The sequence below is a fragment of the Atractosteus spatula genome, chromosome 12 (assembly GCF_055471065.1).
Source record: "Atractosteus spatula isolate fAtrSpa1 chromosome 12, fAtrSpa1.hap1, whole genome shotgun sequence".
Taxonomy (NCBI): Eukaryota; Metazoa; Chordata; class Actinopteri; order Semionotiformes; family Lepisosteidae; genus Atractosteus; species Atractosteus spatula.
The window spans coordinates 27,605,864-27,626,603 of NC_142717.1; the positions used below are offsets into that span (position 1 = coordinate 27,605,864).

Below are 20,740 nucleotides of genomic sequence, written 5' to 3' on the forward strand. Positions count from 1 at the left end.
TATTTCGCTGATGTAGTCCTTTCAAATCAAGGAAGATTTATCAATTGATATGTTACAGAACAGTTGTAGGTTCAATTGAATCAGTGCAGTTACATTTCCATTATAATTTTGTTAATTCGGTACTGAACTGCACCACCCACTAATCCATGACTGAGGAAGTGATTGCGGTGAAATTATGGATGCAGTTACAAAACAACATTTTTTTTCCAAAAGAATGAATAGACGGCTGTCTGGTTTCTTGAAAGTTTTTTAGTAGAACAGCTGCATCCTACTGCCTTCAGCATGAAGTAATTTCTCCTCCTGTTAACAGCATTAATATAAAGTCGGATTATGTTCCTGTTTTAGTCAGTGCTTCTGCTATTAGTATTTTGTCTGTCACCAGTGATTTAGGAACTCACTTCTGGGATGTTACTATACCGATTACAGTATGTTCCCTTCTGTTTGCAAAATTACATTTTTTCATGTTGTCAGATGGAAAATGAAACATGCTGTATGGCTGGTAGAAAACATATCTAACATGTCCTTCATCTTCTGCGTTTAGACCTTTGACTCTTCTATTAATGTCACATGACATTTAATGTACTGTAGAGTGATTTAGAGTTACTCAAGCCTGGGGCACTTTCCAGAGTCAGAGATCTATAAATGATGGAAGTTTGCACTGGGTTTTTATTTTCAGAAAATCTGTGATGGCTTTACCTGTTTGAGATTATTAAAGGGTGTCAAGTGTCCTGGGGAAGAGTATGTCAGTGCTTCAGTAATTTCAGTAATGCTTTCACTGATGCAGAATTCTAAAGACGTTTCAGTGAGTTGTGTGCTTCCTGCTGTGGCTGCTGTGCTGTGATTGAGCTCCAGGACACTTGTCCATGAGCATTTAGTGCAGCTAGAGGCTGGAATCCAGGAAGGAATGCAGGGAAAGGAGGTGCAGGACAGGGAGAGCCACCAGAATCCAGAGCCTAGATGGTTCCAGAACAAGGCGCAGGTCCGAGGAGTCCTGCTCTGAGGCAGGGCAGGATACTCCCAGTCAGGGCGGTCATCCTCAAATCACATCTATACCGGGCTGAACACGCTGTGCCCTCATTGGGGGGGTCTTCTCCAGAGACCAGGCCAGCGTGCGATGTCAGGGCGGACCAGGGAGATGCACTGTAGATCAGGCAGAGGGAGTCATCTGCTGAGGTCTGGGTCTGAAGCAGGGTCCTGACCTGTGGTTCACACTCAGCAGCCCGGAGAAGCCCTGGACAGCAAAGCCTTGGACAGAGCTCCCTGGTGGAGCCCAAGAAAACTGTCAACCAGGAACAGGAAGGGCTCCGCTGGCACGCTGGGAAGTGGCTCAGGAGTGAAGTGATGAACACGTCAATGCCAAATCACTGAGGAGAGACGGCACAGGAATTAAACACCCCAGAGCACCAAGTGTTGTGAGAGTTCTCACAACAACCAAATGCTCTGTGGATGTTGTCTCCATGACAATCAAGTCAGAGTGGCAGCATGGTCCCCAGCCACTGCAACTGCGACACAGCCTGCTGTGAAAACATGGGGCTGGCATAGCAATGCCCTACTGTAGTATAGTGGAGCAAGCTCAGCATACATATGCTTATGTGCAAAGTAGGTAATGCATGTAATATGTGAGTATCACAAGCACATCACAGTTAAACTTAGCAAGATCTTGTGCCAGCGGAGAGACCTCAGAAACAGGTACAAAAGTATGAGAACAGTCATGCTAGGAGCACTTAGCAACATCTCTTCTTTAACTTAGATATACAGTAAGGCAGTTCAAAGAATGTAGATTTTGAATAATTTCATTAGATACGGTAGCTCATTATGCTTCTAGATCTACCCAAGCCATGTAAGTTCCATTTTTCCAAATTTTACATTTGAAATCTGAAAACCTAGAGATGACAAAATCTGCTAAACCAGATCTCATGAGAATATTCCCAAAATTAGGTTATTTTGGTGCTTAATCTCTGTAATGAATGTGGGATGGCAGGCAGAGAATCATTAGAAAACAGCATAGTGATTTGATCGTTTGATGGTTTAACTGTAACAATTAGAAATAGGGACAGTAAAGTCAGGGGGTTTCTGAGGTACTAGCAATCGATCAGTCCAAACAAAAGTGATATACACCCATGGATTGCAAGAATATAATTTTATTAATAGAATACCAATATTCAAAATAAGCATACTGTATGTGAGTCACTCTGCTGTGCTACAAATGGCTGATCAACAGCTCATTGGTTTCAAAAGATACTAATCAAAACACGATTCAAATAAATGTATTATGATTCTGTTTACATGGGTCTTTCAGCCTGGCGGTCACATTCAGCTTCGTTTGTTCCAGTTGGGGTTCAGACAGCAATGGTTAATGTCACGTGATTACGTAGCTGTCTTGTTGCCAGAGCTTAATAGAGCATCACAACTGTGGAAACAGTAACATAATAGCATAATGGGTGGTGAAATGTCTGTGACGTCATTGGGTGTAGTGGTCTTCACACAGGGTAGGTTTCGCGCTGGTGAATTCCTCAGGCTCTGGCAGTGGATTTATGACAGGTGACCTCCAGCCAGGGTTTGAGTGCAGTTGTGTCTCCTTCCGCTTTTGGAGTAGCAGTCTAAAAGGTTTTCGATATGGGCCATTCATTAAAAGAGGTGTCACAATGAGTCCAATTTATGATGTCCTGGTCTGTGTTACCAAGACACACAACCCTAATTGTCAGTGATCTTCTGTTCAAGGCAAGATTATGCTAAAATAATAATAAAACATTTTCTGAACACTGAATTCTAAGCATTCAAATATCCATGGGGCTCCAACAGACGGAAAGAAACTGGATAGTAAGGATAGACTAGCTGGAGAAAATGCACTTTGTAGTCTCATCATGAGACCTGAACCCTGTATTCCCCAACAGGAAGAAACACACAACAGGCAGTGATACGCAATCCAAACCAAGCACATTAATATAGAATATTTTAAAAGTAAAATACTAGTCAGGTCTGCCCACAGACCCCCAAAATACTGAGGAGATTATAGCCAACCATAGCAATAAATACAGACTATACAAAATTCCTTAATAACCAAGGAGCTATTGAACAAGCAAATAATCAGCTTTAAACCACAGTGTTTACGTAGCACAAAGTGGCTAGTGTGGGATTCATCATTTTACACCTCTGAAATTACTTTAAGAATGGATTATTCCTGTAGTAATCACCAAGGCAACAAGTAAACAATCTATTTTAAAGTGCATTTTCTAAATGCTAATCTTCTTATGCAACCAAAAATACAGCCTTCTCAGCATCTACATGCCACTGGGGTTATGTGGTACATGTATGTAATGACTGCCTGTATTTTTAGAAATAAAAGTAGTTTTATTTTGTATATGTTTATTAGTGTCTGTTTTTTTAGTGTTACTAGATCATATTATATTTGTTCTACAAAGATTTGGGCAGCAAATTTAAGTATGAAACCAAAGTATAATAATAATCATCATCATTTTCATTTGAGAATATATTCCAGACAGGGCACAACAAATACTGTATATCTTTTTTTTTGTTTTAATTTTTTTAATGTTCAGAGATTGCAGGCGATTATAATTGAAATGAACCGTATTGGGGTTCTATCAGATTCTAAAGTTTATAATGAGAATTGCAATTCTCCTTTTTTCTAATTGCGGAGCTGTAGATATTTATATTTATTGATATTAAATAATGATATTTGTTCTCTTTTGAATCTGTTTAGCCTGTAGGGAAACTGATTTCCCCACTCAGGATTAGAATTATTGCTGGTGTAGTGCTGGTGCGCAAGACCTCTGCTTGATGTTAACAGCTGATCTGTAGCTGGGGGGTGGGCATCTCCACTGAAGAAAAGAGAGACACTTTCTCTCTTTACAACACAAAGATAGAAAAGACAGAGCTGCATCACACTGTTGAGCTGCTGTGAGGTTAACTATGGTGAGTCTCTTCATTGTTTCAGGTTTCTACATGACAGGGGCCTGAGATGCTATCAAAAGCAATGCAAATGTTTTAAAGTCAGCTGCTTACTTGTTGGTGTTTGCACATTTTAAGAGTGTTTGCTGACCGCTGTTGGCAGAACAGAATGAAACAATCTGCTTTCTGTTTTTGCCATTGCAGTCGATAGTCTGGGGTACTCTGCCCCCTGCATCAGCTATCTGAGCCAGGGTATATGTATTGCAAGTAAGGTCAGGAGGAACTGCTCGATCTCAGGCAAGACAAGTTTAAGAACTCTAAAGAAATCTAAACATGGAATCCCACTGATGTTATTATGTACTGTAGCCTACCCCTCTGTCCCAGGTGGGGTGATTCTTCTGATTTCTGCTTCTGATCTTAAAAACTTTTTTTAAAAATGTGGGCGCTGGCAGACTGCCCAGTCAAACTGCATGTGCAAGGTTCAGAAAGGCAAAGCCAGGTTCAGAAATGGTAAAGTTAATGTTTTAAGGAACTGCTGTTGACAGATAGAAAAATACTTGATATTAAAGAACTTTGCAGATCACAATGTCAGTCATAGGTCATTAACAACTGTATAAGACTTGCACTTGCACAGAAGTATAAAAACGTGGTTTAAAGGACATGTTAACCATTAACAAGAAAATACTCTTTGACCTTACATAGATAGCTGACTAAGCCCAAAAAATCTAGGCTAAAGGATTTCAGACAAGACAGCAGCGCTGCAAGGTGTTTGTTTGACAAGACGCTCGGAGCCGCACGGTAAGAGTTAAATCCAGGAGTTGTGGTGAAAAAATTAGCAGATCCAACAGAATTATATTGAAATAACTGAGCTAAAATTATGCTCAAAGAGCTTTTTATGATCCAATTATACAGTACGATAAGAAATGAGAAAGACATTGCCTAACCTGATCATGCATCCATTTTCTATTTGCTTTTTTCAAATCACAGTAAGGGTTGTGGGGGAGAAAGAGGTCATCCTGGATTCACTCTGGATGGGACACTAGTCCATCACGGGGCACACACAGACACAAACACGCTCACACCGGGTCCAATTTTCCCAGAAGCCTATCACAATGTTTTTGGATTGTGGGTGGAAATCAGACCACCCAGTGGAAACCCACAAGGACACAGGGAGAACATACAAGCTCCACACAAATACCAACCCCGGAAATTGAACCCAGTGCCCCAGCACACCCGCGTGCTGCAAGGCAGCAATGCCAACCACTGCGTCACTGTGCCACCTGGGACCTGATCATGAAACGTAAACTACCATTTTTAATACAAATGTAGACATCTGAGGTCATTCATGCAAGTGGTTTATGCAAGAAGGCAAAACTGAAAGATATAACTAAATGTATACAGTACATACTCATTTCATACTACAAAAGTATTGTGCATACAGATCAAGGAGGATTCCCGTGTTACGGAATTTCTATTTGAACCCAGAGGGACCCTGGCACGTGGATGTGTTGAGCTGCGGAGGGAATGGGCTTACGAGTGTTATAACCACGGCCATTGGTTTAGCGATTTAAAATGCCAAATAACACCTTCAGCATCTATTGAGGTAGCATCCAGAGATACCTCAGCTCCAATAAAAAGCACAAAATACGGGCTGTGTTCGATATCGTGAGCTGGTACTCCTCTCCTCCTCTCTGTATCCCATTACTTGGCTTGTGTACCATAGCATCTGCCTGTATCGCACAGCTGGACTGTGTCTGAGGCCCGAGTCAGCCTGTCAGTTTGGTCTGAGGATCTTTATTATGTTTTTTGTTAATGTCTTTTTATGTTAGCTGTTATCTAAATACAATTACACCTCAGTCATTCCTACGTTTGTACACTCTCAAGACTGGGACAGAGGAGGAAGTGGTTATAAGCAGGGGTGATGTTAACAAGAGGGATGAATTAAAGAGTCCAACCGAGCAATCTAAATTAATATGGGAGCACTGCTTTGTTCAGCAAACGTACAAGTCAGAAATTTGCTGCTGTTTTTTGTGTTACTACTGCACTGTTTGGAACAGTGACATGCAACTCATCATGACCTAGACTAAAGGCTGACTGCTATGTTTTTCAATTATCATTGGTTGACTAGTAACTGAGTTAAGATAAGATCACTTTATTAGCCATATACAGTACAATGTCTTGCATTAGGAATTTGTCTTTTCACATACCCCAGCTTGCTCTCCATGAGACACACAGATGGGGAGAGAGAAGCTTGGGGTCAGCCATTTATACAGCACCCCTGGAGTAGTTAGGGTTAAGGGCCCAACAGAGTAGGATTCCTCTGCCAGCCACGGGATTTGAACCAGCAACCTTCCAGCCACAGCTGCAGATCCTTGGTCCAAGTGCCACCTGGTATCATCTAATACAACAACCTCAGAAGAATGAATATACCTTGTCTATGAGAGATAGGCCATACAATTAGTGTTTAGATTTGTCTGTTAATGTCTGATATGTGATCTGTAAAACAAGGTTACTGATCAAAGTTGAATTACTTTTCAAGCATATAGCTTGAAGCAGATTCTTTAGCTTTGAAAATGTTCTAAAAATTCAACATTATTTTAATTTCACAAGCAATGTGACAACACCCAAGATGAAAGCATCACGGAGCGAAATTGTGGCTTAACCCACTTGGCTGAGGGTTGGCCCCCTGGCCATAGGACAAGGAGGCCAGGACCCCCATGCAGGGTGACCAAGGGGTAGCTGCAGGGGTGGAGGTGGGATGCAAGAGACATGCAAGAGAGAGAGATAGGGATCTTGTAGGCATTTATACTGTTTGGGAGAGGAATGGATTGTCAGGAACGATTGCTTATTACTTACAGCTGAGTCTGATTGAGCTTGGTTGTTGTCATCCCTCCCGAACTTTTGTTATAAACTCCATATTGTTTGAAATGTGTTGGTTGAAATTAGTTTCATTTCCAACAATTTGTAAAGGAACGATGCATTTTATTTTCCAATGCACATTTGTGTGCGGATGACACATTTAAACATCTGAAATCTTTCAATTCAGTCTTTTTGTCCTGCTACAAAATCATAATATCCCTTAGTTAGCGCATCTGGCCCAGTACCAAGACTTTCAGATTAGTCAGTTTGAAATTGCCACTGTTGTGTTAAAGGAGCCAATTTAGCTCGAGGTTGAAGCCTAGAAAAAAACTGGTAGAGCAAGAAACTCAAGTTTAAATTTGTACCCTTGTTTGTTATTGGTTAAAGGAAAGCAGGTAAAAGTTGGCCTGCTGTACATAGCACACCCTTCCCACAGCACAGCTACAGCTCATTACTATTCTCTTTTCATCTGGTAAGATCTGTGCTTTGTGCTTCTCCAGAAGGTGAGTACAGTTCCTGTTTGGACCTCTTTGCAGGAAGCATTTCCCACTAAAAAACCAATTGTCACAATTCTGTCTGCATAAAAGAACAATGTAGTTAAAGCACTGAGATTTGATTAATTACTTAATTTATTAGTGCTTGTGAAATTGTGAAGTGCTTTCTGATAAACGATTTGCACCCTTGTGACCAAAATTGTGGCCTTATTTTTGAGTTTCGTGCTCACTGAATGATCAAATTCAGCTCAAAAATGATGGTCATGGAATGTTTTCAGCACTGTTACTAACTAAAGAAGCCAGCATCAACCTGTGTATCATTAGGACATCAGAACTCATACAAATACATTGGCTGTCTTGCCCAACAAAAATAACAAAACCCCATGTCCTTAACAGACGTTACAATGCACTGAAATAATTTTGCACAGATAAATCTCTTAGGAAATTCCTTCCTCACCACATTTAATATGTTTTATTTTTTCTTTCACAGACCAAATTCCTTTTCTACATGTTTATGATGCAAATGGCCTGTGAGGTCACTCCATCAGTTCTGGATCCTTTATTTCAGTATATTGATGGGAACCAAGACAAATTTGTGCAGGTATGAATTCTACAGAGAAAGAAAGTGAATCTGAATTCCTCCCGAATTCTTGAAGTTTGCATGTTTTGGGTTTTTGTCTATGTTTGCCTCAGAAATGGTGGAGGCATTGCTGATGTGCTAAAAGTGAGTTTTGAGATTCCTGTGTTTCTTTTCAACAAGGGGAGACACAATGGAAATAGTAGAACCCTCTCCTTTACACTGAATGACATCCATCTTATTTAGTTAAAGTGGGCCAGCCAGTCCTATAATCATTGTTCTCCTGGATCCATTGACATCACTCCCAACACAATCCCTGGGAGCCCTACTCAAGCTAAGGGTGTGCAACTTCCATTACCTGAGGTCTACGCTTCTCCTACAATATGTACAGCATGATAATCTTTCAATTAACAATGGCTTCACTCACAAAATCAGTAATGTGGCCCACATTATAACCCTTTGCTTTAATTACTGTAAGGTGGAGGGAAAGCTGGGAGACCTTGTAGTCCTCAGGGTCCAGCTCTGCTCCTCCCTGTCATTCAGAATGATTGACTGAAGCCAATGAGTTAAGTGAGGCTACAGTATATGTCTGTTCATGGCAGTTGTGGTTTGGATTATATGTTTTTTGGGAGGGGGGCAGTGGCTCTGTTTCAAAAGGTTTTGAAACCATCTCACCTGCACCATTTAAATAATTACATGCAAATTAGCTGTTTGCTCCATAAACAGAATGCAGTGCTATAGCTGCGTAAAGGAACAAAATAATAAGTCTGACCTCAGAGATCCAAAGAATAAAAGGGACAGTAAAGGCCTTTGTCAGGACTGGAGTTATTGCTTTTGTGGAAAGAGTGACCGTTCCTGCTGTGTTTGCGTCACAGAGGCTGAAGGAGTGGGTGGCAATCGAGAGCGAATCCAGTAATTCTCAGTCCTGGAAGGAAGTGGAAAAGATGCTGAATGTGACTGCTGGTCAGATCCGAGACCTGGGAGGAAGTGTGGAGCTTGCCAGCGTGGGAAGTCAGGAGGTAGCGGTCTGATTTCTAGTAGCTTTCAGTTTTTGTTCTTCAAATCCAGTGAATTAAAAAGGAGAATGTGTTCAATTATATAGATTTGTGCAAATATCCAGACAGATGCTAGGGCTCTCAGAAAATCCACTTCCACCATCAAGTCACTTTACAAGGTAACAGAATGAATGTGTATTTCTCCTTGAACCGCTGTATTGTACAATAAGTTAATGTAAGAGTTGGTTAGTGAAGCAAGACTATGCCATTTCCCAAGTCCCTGCAGATGTCATTCTAACATTTGAATCTAACTTATTTAATCGTGTCTTCATATTTACCTGTCTGAGGTTTATGCAAAGGTTTTTGCAAATAAGGAAACCATCACAATTTTCAAATTGTTGCTGCATTGCATTGATTTTGACTTGCATTAGCCCGCTCTGGATGAATTGATGCAGTCTGCTGTTGGTATGTTATGGCAACAAGTGAAAAAAAATCAACCAGGTTGATCTGGACTCCCAGGGGACAACAGATTCTAAAACTGGGAGGGGGTGGATGACACTCTCCTGTAAATAAATTAAAATCTAAAGTTCCGTCATGAAAGCACAGCCTGTCTTTCTCTATAGATGCCCAGTGGAGAATCTATCCCGCTGCCCCCTGTAATCTTGGCTGAGTTCAAGAAGGACCCAACCAAACCCACCCTCTGTGTTTATGGACACGTGGACGTGCAGCCTGCCAAGAAGGAGGACGGCTGGGTTACTGACCCCTACAATCTGACAGAAGTCAACGGTCAGCCTGGGTTCAACTTGCTTCCTTACAGCTCTTGTTTCAAAACACATCTTCAGTCAGAACAGTGTGAATAGGAAGTGGTAGGAATCTTGGTGTTTTCCAACTAAAATAGCAGCTCCCTGTGACACACTAAATAAATAAAATAAAAATGGTAGAGTACACACCACGGAGCTCAAACCTGTCAGTACCTTTTCTATAACTTGCTGCCTAGTTGTTATGTAACATATTTTTCAAGGAAGCAACATGATAAAGGTGTATTGATAATAAACTGAGGGACAATACATGACTACAAATACCTTAGCTTAAGAAGCTGCTCTTGAATCTCTGGATAGTAGATTTGGATCTGTAAAACTGACCTGACCTACGACAGGATACTGTGATTAAAACAGGCTGATTAGCTGCCTCCAGGTTCTCACCTGATTGCGACAGATTGAAAATGTTCTTGTCCAGTACAATCCTTACTCACTTTTTTGAGCTCCACATCAACGAACTGTTGCTGTTGGAGTTTTGTATGTATATATAATGAAGAGACGTTGCATTCTGCTAGGTTTGTACCTTTTAATGTGAATATCAGGCTTTTTCTCCTAGTGGAAGGTGTTAACTAAAAAAGTGCGGGTCTGACATACAGTACTGTGTTAGAGGAGGTGGAAGATTAAGTAAATGCTGCAGTTTTCCATGTCACTGGTTTTGGTTTCGCTGCTTTATCTGCATGCCCTGTGAAAGCGTGGTTAGGGATGACACATTGATTTGCTCCCCATAGGGAACCTGTATGGACGAGGAGCAACAGACAACAAAGGGCCAGTCCTCGCTTGGCTTCATGCAGTGGAGACCTACCAGGCACTGAAACAGGTACTGTAGCTCACGTGTGCTTGTGGATGAGGAGATCCATTTCTGCGGGTGTAGCCAGCCTCAAGTGTCATGTTTCCTCTCCCCACAGGAAATCCCAGTGAACATCAAGTTCATAATCGAGGGGATGGAAGAAGTGGGATCAGATGGCTTGGAGACATTGATTAGGCAGCGGAATGAAAGCTTTTTCTCTGACGTGGATTATATTGTCATCTCAGACAATGTCTGGGTGAGCAGGAAGCCTGCCCTCACATATGGCACCAGAGGGAACTGCTACTTTTGTGTTGAGGTAAGCACTGTTTTTCTTGCTTTTATGATATTTGCTCACCATGCCAACTCGCCTGGCCATGGATTTTGAATTTCGTCTGCCATTTTGCCTCGCTTTTCCTAGCAGCACACAGTGGTAATTACAGCATGTGATGTAGTGTGTCAAGGGATAACATACTGTAGTGCCCATGTGGGGTGCTTAACGGCTGGTCCTTCCCTTTTGGCCATGTGCACACAAGGCAGGCTGGGAACAGCGCCTGAGGGGCGGGACTTGGGGGAACCAGACTTATAACCAGTATATAAGGGGGCGGGGGCTGTCAGGCGGGCTCTTCCCTTCCGTGTCTGTGTTAGTGTAGGTGCAGCGCTGTAACCCCCTGTCCAGGTGTGTGTACCTTTCCCCGGTTCTGGTTAATAAATGTGTTGTCCAACCCCCTTTCCTGATTCCTACACCTGCTCCATTCTGTACTAAACCCCGTGGTCATAACAATACTATCCAGGGGTTCACTTCTCCCTTTCCAGCTGCTAATGACAGTGAACTAATTTGATCCTTTCCTACAATACCATTTTGTGTAGAGTAGTGCTGAAAATGGTTAACAGATGATTTAAACTGGTCATAGTTACAGACAACAGCAGACAGCACCCAAAACCCAGGCGAACTCAAAGGCTGCTGTGTTTCTGCCCCCTCCACCTCAGAGGCAGAAGGAAATGCAGTATGAATGGATGAGAGCTCACAATCCATCTTGCTGGGGACCCTGGGAACTTATCTTAAATCATAAGACATATTCTTTTTGTGAATTAAAGATCTCAAGCTCATTCATGGAGACACAGAGTGTCTTCTTCTTCTTGTCGTTTCAAATATGAAAATAGGAGCTCCCCGAGACACACCTGCTCCTGTAATTTGGAAAAGATAGCAGGCACAGTAAATAAATGTTTTTTCCACCATTCTTAACCTCAGCTGAGTTCTATGCTTTTCACTGTTTCGTTGTTTTATCTGTGGTGTCTTTCCCTGATGACTCCATTATTACTGTTTGTTGGCCTCATTATTTTAGTCTTTCTTTCCCAGCTGCAGTTTGATTCCAGCTGGGAACTGTAAGCAAAGTTAAACATTGATGACAGGTTTCAAGCTCCTGTGCATGTGCTGAAACATTGAAGAACTACCCATGTTTCATTGTTGGATTCATTGATCGCTGCCAATGAACGTCAATGCCAAAACCTTTGATGCAAGGTTTCATGGAAAACAGCCAGCGCAGAGTGTTCCTATTATAGACTATGAAGTTACTGACCAATACTGTAGGTTGTTACCCTTATTTTAACAGATTCCACAGGAATGACCTGGGATCTGGGAGTTGTGTCTGCAACTCCCTAGATAACACAGGTCACTCACCTGGGGTACTTGCTGCTGCCTAATTTGATGAAAGATAACAAATGATCAAATACAGTAACAATTGGTCTTCGCCCAACCCTACAGTTTTGTACTGTGCTCACTACTGCCTCTCTGTGATCGCACTGCTCTGCTCTGTCTCAGGTTGAGGGGCCCAAGCTGGATCTGCACTCTGGGGTGTTTGGAGGATCCGTCCATGAACCCATGACAGATTTGATAGCTCTGCTTGGTAAGATATAACATGTAGCCTTTTTATACAGCACTGTTCTTCCCTGTTTTCAAATGAACATGAATTAAACTGTCATGTTTTTTACCCGGTAAGCAACGGAGATATGTTTTTTCCTTACTGTTATGCTTCTTGTGTTTTCTGGAAAAACACAAAATAACATCAAGTACTATTGCTTAAAAAAACGACAATGTTTACAATTAAAAAGATCAAACCAAAACATAAATTATGAATGCCACAGTAACAGTTCTAATGCAATGAAGTGCGTTTCTCCAGATTGTGTTCCAGTGAAACCAAATAACCAAGCGTGAAGCTTAACTTGTTCTTTTTCATGAGTCCTGCAGGCTAGCGCCTCACACTGTGCAATCCAGTGTGTAAAGGGCCATCTTTCTCACACAGGTGTGGTCTGATGCTTATTTTCATTCATGTAGGGAATACCTGAGCAGGCAGGCCTGTTTTTATACTCCTTTCATATTAAAAAAGGATAGGCAGTACATCCAGAGGGATGGATGGGTTATATCAATCAAATTTATCCATTTTCACACTGGGGGTTGCCTTTCACAAGTTGGCTCATTTGGAAAAAAGCTGCCTTTGAGTCCCTACTGAAAGCTTGCCAATTCTAGGATTTGAACATTTCCCATCTCTGGAAGATCTTCTCTGGTGAGCTACAGTACTTATTCTGTGTCAACAGCAAATGTTTTAATATCTTGTCTCACACCTCTGGGGATTATGACGCACTGGGGCCAGTGATACTACAGGGTTTGTTCAACTACAGCCGGGCCCATTTTGATGATGAAAAAGTCCGTTTCTTTAATTTAGTGATAACCAGAAGGAGTCTCTTCAATGTTTCTGTCTGAGACAGGTACAAAGGGTACTGAGGTCCTGGAAGAAATTGATATACAGAGAAGTTTTATCACAACATGCTCAAAACACTGAGGGTCTTATGGACTTTGTGTTTAACTCTTAACCCCCAGCTAGACAAACTTCAAGGATATTTAATGACCTGTGCTTGCTGAGGCTCTCAGTTTAGTCTCCATCTTGATATTTCTAAGAAAGTGCAGCTATAAACATGTGGCATTCTTCATAAATTTACCTTTCTAAATGCTCACAAGGAAAGTGTTTGCCCTTTACTCCATGTAACGGCATTTGACCTGTTGAAGTCTTAAAATATTACTTTGGGTTAAAGCTTTCTAGTGGATAAAATGTGAAACTGCATCTGATTTTCAATACAAATGTGTTCAACCTTCTTCCCTTGCAGTGTTTTGTGTTTGTTTGCATTTTGCCTGTTACCATTTCAGGCAGCCTCATCGAGCCCAGTGGTAGAATCCTGATACCTGGCATCAATGAGGCTGTGGCTTCTCTAACAGAGGAGGAGAAGAAGCTGTACAAGGGTATTGAGTTTGACCTGGAGGAGCACAAGAAGGATGTGGGCATTCCAAGATTCCTGCATGACAGCAAGGTAATAATAATAATAATAATAATAATAATAATAATAATAATAATAAGTATGATGGTTGTCCGTCATGTCTGACGATGACGGTTGTACTTTGTCCAGCTCATGTTTGGAGGATGAGCTAAAAGAAGAAACCTGGGCGGGAGAGGTTTTTTTTTTTTTAAGTGGGAAAGCCGTTGTACTGGGGCTGTCCCACTCTCTCGACCTCAGAAGCTTGGGTCCAGTAGTACAAGTAGTCGTCACTTCCTTGGTTGCAGTGAATGGCCATGATGCCTTTCTGTGTCTTGTCATGCCCTTCACTTTGCAACAGTATAGTGTCCCATCACACTATACTGGGGCATTAGGACCCACAGAGACCACAGGGTGAGCACCCCCTGCTGGCCCCACTTCCAGCAGTAACCTTAGTTTTTCCCAGTAGGGCTCCCATTCAGGTACTGAGCAGGCCCACACCTGCTTGGATGTAGTGGTTTGCCAGTTGTGAACTGCAGGGCGATATATTTTTTGGCTAGGATAGGTAGCGCACCAAAGGCCATGATTTCCCTGCAGAGCTCCAGAGAGCTGGAGCACAGTAAGGTTGCGTTTACACACTCCTGTGATCCAAGCTTGGCACCTCGCGGGGGGGGTTTCCAAGGCCTGGTGCCTTAGGACAGGACATTCATTTACTGCAAAAATGTAAACTTTGCCAAGCAATCTGGAGACTAAAAAAAGCAAACATCATTAACTCCTTTTTCCTCCCTGGAACATGGTTTTAAACTTCAGAATATAGAGAGTAAAAGTGAAATTCACATTGGTTTTTTTGTTGGAACTTTGAACAGCTGCAGAATCATATTCATTTTACAGGGCTGAAAATGCTTGTGGTTTGTAGTTTTTGGCTGAGCTGCAGCACACCACATGTTTATATACAGCAGGAAAACATGGTTACCATTCTTTACACTTTGCCACCTGTTACAAACACTGCAAAATGCCTGTCTCTGCAGGAAGGAATGGAAAAGCCTTTTCCCCCAAATCAACATTACTAAACGTGTTATCCATCCCTTGGAAAGGGATGAAACAATGCAGTTTAAGGACACCGATACGCTGTGTGCATCACGACGCTGTTGCCAAAAAATGAGAAGATGATGGATCCTATGCGAAGAAACTGATGATCTCACGCGTAGAGCGAGAGAGTAAAAAGGGTACGGAGAAAAAAACAGGAGTACTTCGCCAAATCGAGGGATCATGAATCGTAGTGAAGGTTCAGACACTGGCCGAAAAGCTGGAGGATCAGTAATATACATTACAATAGTTTCTCGTAAATAAAAAAAAAAAGGGGGGGGGGGCGAGAGACAGGAACTCCTCTTGGTGTAACCAATACTGAGCGTTGTGCTGCTTATAGTGAGCCCTTAAGTGTACTGAGAGACGGGAGGTGCGATGCATAGTGAGAGGAGTGATTGGAAGATTAGTGAATGCGTTGACGTTTGCGGAAATTGGAAAAAAGCAGGTGTCTGTCTGCGGTCGTGGGAATGTGTCGGGGTTTGCGGGAAGGACCTGGTGTTAAATTATGTGTGGTCGTGACAGTGTGCACATATACTGTGGATTGGGCAGTAAATAAACATTTCAATCTAAAAGGGAAAAAAAAAACAGCAGAGGAAAAGCATAGTAAAAAACCTGCTAATAATAATATTTTTGAGTAGTTGACTGTTAACTCTCCGTAACTGCAAGACAAACGCAAGGGTTAAAATTACGGTTTAAATTTTAAATCAAATTAAATCAATAATGGGCCCCATTCAAATATTCATGATTATTTACTACTTAACACAATGAATATGATTCACCTGCTTGGTCTCATTCAATTACGGTTTTTTAAACAGTAGCTCCAGTTCCATTTGTTCACCTACTGTATAACTGATTACTTTGCAACTACTGTTCTCTGAGTGATGCAGTCCTGCAGGGTTTAAAATTCCCTTCAAATGACCACAGTCATGGCCACTGTCTTTAGTAAGTAATTGGGCTGTTAGATATTACACTGTAATAACGAGAAGCACACCCTGGGCACTCCTGATGCTTTAGCTGGGCTTCGCTGATCTGGTTCCAAGAGAAGGTATCACTCTCCTCTTCAGCACTTGGACCCGCAGGGATACCAGAAATCGCAGCTCAGTTCAGTGTAGTTTTGAAATAGTTTTGGTTATTGCAAAAGTTCCTCTTGAGAGCCACGCAGAGACACCATTGGAAACCTCTAAATTTCTAGGTGCTTTTTTATACCCTAGACACTGCCATGATCATTATCCTGTTGTTACTGTCTATGCTGTGTTAGGAAAAAGCCATTCAGAATGGATATCCTTGCATACCTCATAAAAGTTCAGCTGTCAGATGTTGCTTAGGGGCCCTGGTTGGCCTAGAAAACGTCCTGTCACTGCCAGGGTAACAAAACAAGTCTGCTGTTTGCCGTTTTAAACTTGAAGGAACTATGTCAAACTGAATTCTACACACCACTGAATGAAAGGAGATGATGGAGAGTGTGTGAGACAGTACTTCCCACAGCAATTATCGCAGAGAGCTTGCAAGAGATTAATAGCACTTCTTAGCATAGCGTCATACAGAAAAAGGAAAATGCTATGCTAGAATTCACCTTTATTCACATTTCAGGAAGAAATACTTATGTCTCGCTGGCGGTATCCATCCCTGTCAATCCATGGAATTGAGGGAGATTTTTCTGACCCTGGATTAAAGACTGTTATTCCCAGGAAGGTCATTGGAAAATTCTCCATCCGTCAAGTTCCCAATATGGACCCGCCAGTGGTAGAGAGGCAGGTATGGATCTCTTGACCCTTGATTTGTTTTGTCCTAATTGAAATATATTGAAAAAATTTAACTGGGATGTAAATGGTCACACAGTTGTAAAATCCAGTATGTGGTTTATAAATCTAACAAAAGAAAAAGATGTTGAAAAATGTTTTCTTTGACAACCAGAGAAAGTGCCCAAGACTTCAGACCAGGGGAACCCAGACAGGCAGCCATGGGTGTTGGTGGCTCTAGTTTAATTTTTTAAGTACATTCTTAGATTTTTCACTGTCAAAATTTTAAGAGGCATTGGAAAACAGTTAATACTCCATAAGTTTCTGCTTTGTTTTCTCAATAGCGATTTTTTTTTAGAACTGTGAGAAAAACATTAGATTTTCTTCACATTAGGCACTGTAGAAGTATGTTGGTTGTTACAGTATCTGCCGTTAATACTTAATGGTTCTTGTAACCCAAACTCTATACTGGCCTGAAATGCACTCTCACTTAAATATAATTTTTATAGCATTTATCAGATGCATGAAAATTTGCCAGTATTTCTACAGTATTTAAAGAAATACATTTCCCAGGGCTTTTATTTCAATGCTTTTGATTGTTTTAGATTCATATTTCTTGTTTTGAGGAACATTTTCAAATATGATTACTGCAGGGCTTCAGAGACAGATTGCGGAATTGCTCTGTTGAATCCCTAGCTAGGTTTAGAGTTAGCATTCCCACGCTACTTAGACATTTTTTACGCTCAGTGCTGGATTTTGGGTCCTTGGTGAGTGGTTATTTGCTCCTATCTGAAACTTTTTTTTTCAGGGACTATTGGCTGCTTATATTGTATATTGCACCATTCAGTAGCTCTAATCCAAAACTGAGTCAGATAAAACATTGTAAGAATACCTGTTCTACTGGGTTAACTCTCTTAATTTTATCATTTAATGTGCAAACCGATGTATACATGTATATGTTTGGTTAATCAATTGCTATAAACAGACACATTGATCAATAAATTATTTTACTGTAAGATTTTTCATTTTTTGCACCATTCCTTTTTCCTTCAGGCATGACAAACTTCCTGAAGGTTGAGAAGTACCACATAACATAATGCTGTCGCCAACACGCCTGACAGTAGGGATGGTGTTGACTGAGGGATACACTATTTGGGCACCCCAGACATGCAGCATAACACTCTGCATTTAGACTTAAAAGTTCCAGTTTTGTCTGATCTGACAACCCTTTGACACATGTTGCAATATCACATAAATCATTTGTTGCAAACTCCATGAAGGATCTGAGATACTTTTATCTAATAATGGCTCTGTCATACAGTCCAGGTGCCCTGTGGACATTTTACCTCCCATCTCAGCCATTGAACTCAGTACAGTGTACAATTTATACTCTTTGAAATCCACCTCATAGCAGTATCCCTAACCAGTTTCCTGCTTACCTCAGTTTGGAGAGAAAAGCCTGATCTAGGCAGTGTCTGGCTGGTATGATGTACACTATACTACATGATGATGGACTTTACTGTATTCAAAGGAATGGTCAATGTTTTCTACTCTTTCCCTGACCTGTGTCTTTCTACAACTTCATCCCTAAGTTGTTTTGAAAGCTCCTAGACAGGTCTGTTCATCCTGAAATCACATCAACCACTATTATTGCACACAGAGGCCATTCAACTAATTGTGTGACTTGTCAAAGTCATTTTGTGCACCTAAAATAAATTAAGGGATGCCGTAGAAAAAGGGGGTGAATACGTTTCTTTGAAGTTTTTGCTGACATTTAACTTTTTTCACTCATAAAGGTGTTCGGTTATGTTCTCATTCTGTTCATGATTGCTCTGTCCCAGGTGACGGAATATCTCCAGGGTATATTTGACAAGCACAAGAGCCCCAACAAGCTGAAGATAACCATGATCGTCGGAGCCAGACCATGGGTGGCTGACCTGAAGGACCCTCAATATGTTGCAGGAAGAAGAGCGATTAAAACTGGTTGATCAGATCTAATATTTTGTTTTCGTTGTCTAGTAATTGTAAAATTGCTCATCGTGTTCCTTATAGGCATTCAATACGTGGCATCTACTCAGGAAAGCATGTCTTTCATATTTCCACTGGGGCTGGTGGTTTATTTAAAGTATGACCACATAGTACGGACTAGGAATATTTGACATAATAATCTAATTAAGTACTAATTTTCATCTAAGAACAGACTTAATTCTGAATTTACAAATTAAGATCTTTTGATTTATAAGCCAGTTTCTTAGTTCAGAGTGTCCCAGGGTACAGCCTTACGGTCATCCAATCTATTTCAAACTCCTTGTTACTGGCTTTCTGATGGCCCCATCACTTCACAACTTTGGATATTGTGATCACATTATGCTAGATTCCCGTAGGTCTAATTCCCATGTTGGTGGGCATGGTGGAACTATATCACCACAATGGAAAACAGCATCTTGACGTTTAGTCTGAAACTGATGTCTTCTGCCCCCAGTGTTCGGAGTGGATCCTGACATGATAAGGGAGGGGTCCACCATACCAATTGCACAGACGTTCCAGGAGGTGACGGGGAAGAGTGTGATGATGCTGCCCATCGGGGGCTCCGATGATGCAGAACACTCCCAGAATGAGAAGATCAGCAGGTGAACTTGCTGCATTCCCATCACCACCAATACCTTCAAAGGATGGCACTTCTGTTCATATTAGTAGCTGATCCAAATCTACATCTGCGATTCCTCTAACAAGTCTCGGTGTGCTCGGTCATTACAGCAGCCTAGACTCTTGTTAAATCCCGAGGGAATGTGGTGTCTGAAAATGGCATTTCCATACCCTAAAACTCAATTATTTTGACTTATGAGGAATTTGCATACAAATATGTTTTTTTTTTCAGATTTGTGTTCTGAAGCATAAAATTCAAGTGATTCTTAAAAGAAAAGTCACAAAAGATGCTAAAAAGTTTGGGAAACTTCAACATATTATAAAATCCCATGACCTAAGTACTGTATGTACCTTTACACTTCAGAACAAGCCAAATTGATTATGAATAATTAACGTCTGTATATACATTTTTATTAATTAGATGAAATAGTTCATTAATAATTACCTAATTGATACATAGAAAATATTGCATTATTAGTAATTTATCACAAGAACTTTCATTTTCTGTCTGATGTCTTTAGCATAAAACTGTGTCCAAGTTTCAAATCAGACTTGTCAGAACATAGGCATACTGATGATACTCTTTTTTAATGATTTCTTCTTTCTTGCTCCATTCCCGTAAAGAGCAAAGCATTAGGGCTCTATGCACCAGCTGTGCTCTTTTACCCTTCTCAGTTCCTGTTAGTTAATGCATTTTTCCCCGCAGGTTCAACTACATACAAGGGACAAAGCTTTTTGCTGCCTATTTTTATGAGCTGTCTCAACTGAAACACTGAAGATTGTTCAACTTAACGAAATGGCCAGAGTATTCCTGTTTGATTTACACTTTCTGGACTCACCACGCACATGCTCAGGAGTGAGAAGAACGCCTTCTTCCAGCTGAAAAGCTGCGGTGTGCTCCAGGCTTCAGTCATTGAGCCTGTACACACATGCAACACGTTTACCTGGCATTGTACTAGTCCCTTTTCTATCTTTCTGACTTGTATGACCAAAGAAAATGGAATATGGCCACTGTTTTGGCCTTTCAGTTTTTTTGTTGGTTGTTTTCCATACTCATATATGGTTGTGTGCTTTGTAATTCTTCTTGCTGGTGTCTAAACAATTTGAGTGTACTGTAACCCTGCAGTTGCTCATAACGTGTGTTTCTTCTCTACATACTGCAATGGATGTGTCCTACAATTTGATTGACCTATCACTTTCAAATTGTAATGCTTCCATGACAAACTGCCAACATCGAACAGAAAATTATGTTATGAAGTCAATTGATGTGCTGTCAGTGAGTTCAAATAAACAGTGCTTTAATCCTATTTTTAAGCTAATGTTTGTATTTGTTTCAGTGTCAAACACAGAAGTGCTCTGCTTGCATGCTCCACCGTTGTTTAATATTTATTTTATTAGCATTTACAGCAGCAGCTTTACCACCTTCTAGCCTGTAATTATGGTCATTTAGAAGCTAATTCAGAGCTGGGCTTGTTGTGGATGATCCTGATATGTGATAGTGTGGCCAAAATCACTTGCGTAATACCC

At 41.1% G+C, this 20,740-nt stretch overlaps 1 protein-coding gene across 3 annotated transcripts; it reads left to right on the forward strand.

Moving 5' to 3' along the window:
• The first annotated feature begins 3,754 nt into the window (after positions 1–3,754).
• Positions 3,755–20,519, forward strand: LOC148822850 (beta-Ala-His dipeptidase-like). Of its 3 annotated transcripts, XM_088929815.1 has the most exons (13): positions 3,909–3,933; positions 4,612–4,707; positions 7,753–7,863; positions 8,715–8,858; positions 9,458–9,620; positions 10,381–10,469; positions 10,558–10,755; positions 12,259–12,343; positions 13,639–13,799; positions 16,419–16,583; positions 18,409–18,550; positions 19,050–19,197; positions 19,920–20,519. In XM_088929815.1, exons 3-13 carry the CDS (start codon positions 7,771–7,773, stop codon positions 19,987–19,989), a joined length of 1,458 nt encoding a protein of 485 aa, XP_088785941.1. In that variant the 5' UTR covers positions 3,909–3,933; positions 4,612–4,707; positions 7,753–7,770; the 3' UTR covers positions 19,990–20,519. The 3 variants fall into 3 exon arrangements, with proteins under 3 accessions (XP_088785943.1, XP_088785941.1, XP_088785942.1); XM_088929817.1 differs by lacking the exon at positions 4,612–4,707 and having other exon boundaries at positions 3,755–3,933; XM_088929816.1 differs by lacking the exons at positions 3,909–3,933; positions 4,612–4,707 and adding an exon at positions 7,080–7,271.
• Positions 20,520–20,740: the final 221 nt, after the last annotated feature.

Excerpts from the sequence above, each read along its gene's own strand:
- LOC148822850 (XM_088929817.1), top strand. Across the intron at positions 10,470-10,557 it reads CCTACCAGGCACTGAAACAG|GAAATCCCAGTGAACATCAA; the intron begins GTACTGTAGCTC and ends CTCTCCCCACAG. Across the intron at positions 19,198-19,919 it reads CAGAATGAGAAGATCAGCAG|GTTCAACTACATACAAGGGA; the intron begins GTGAACTTGCTG and ends TTTTCCCCGCAG.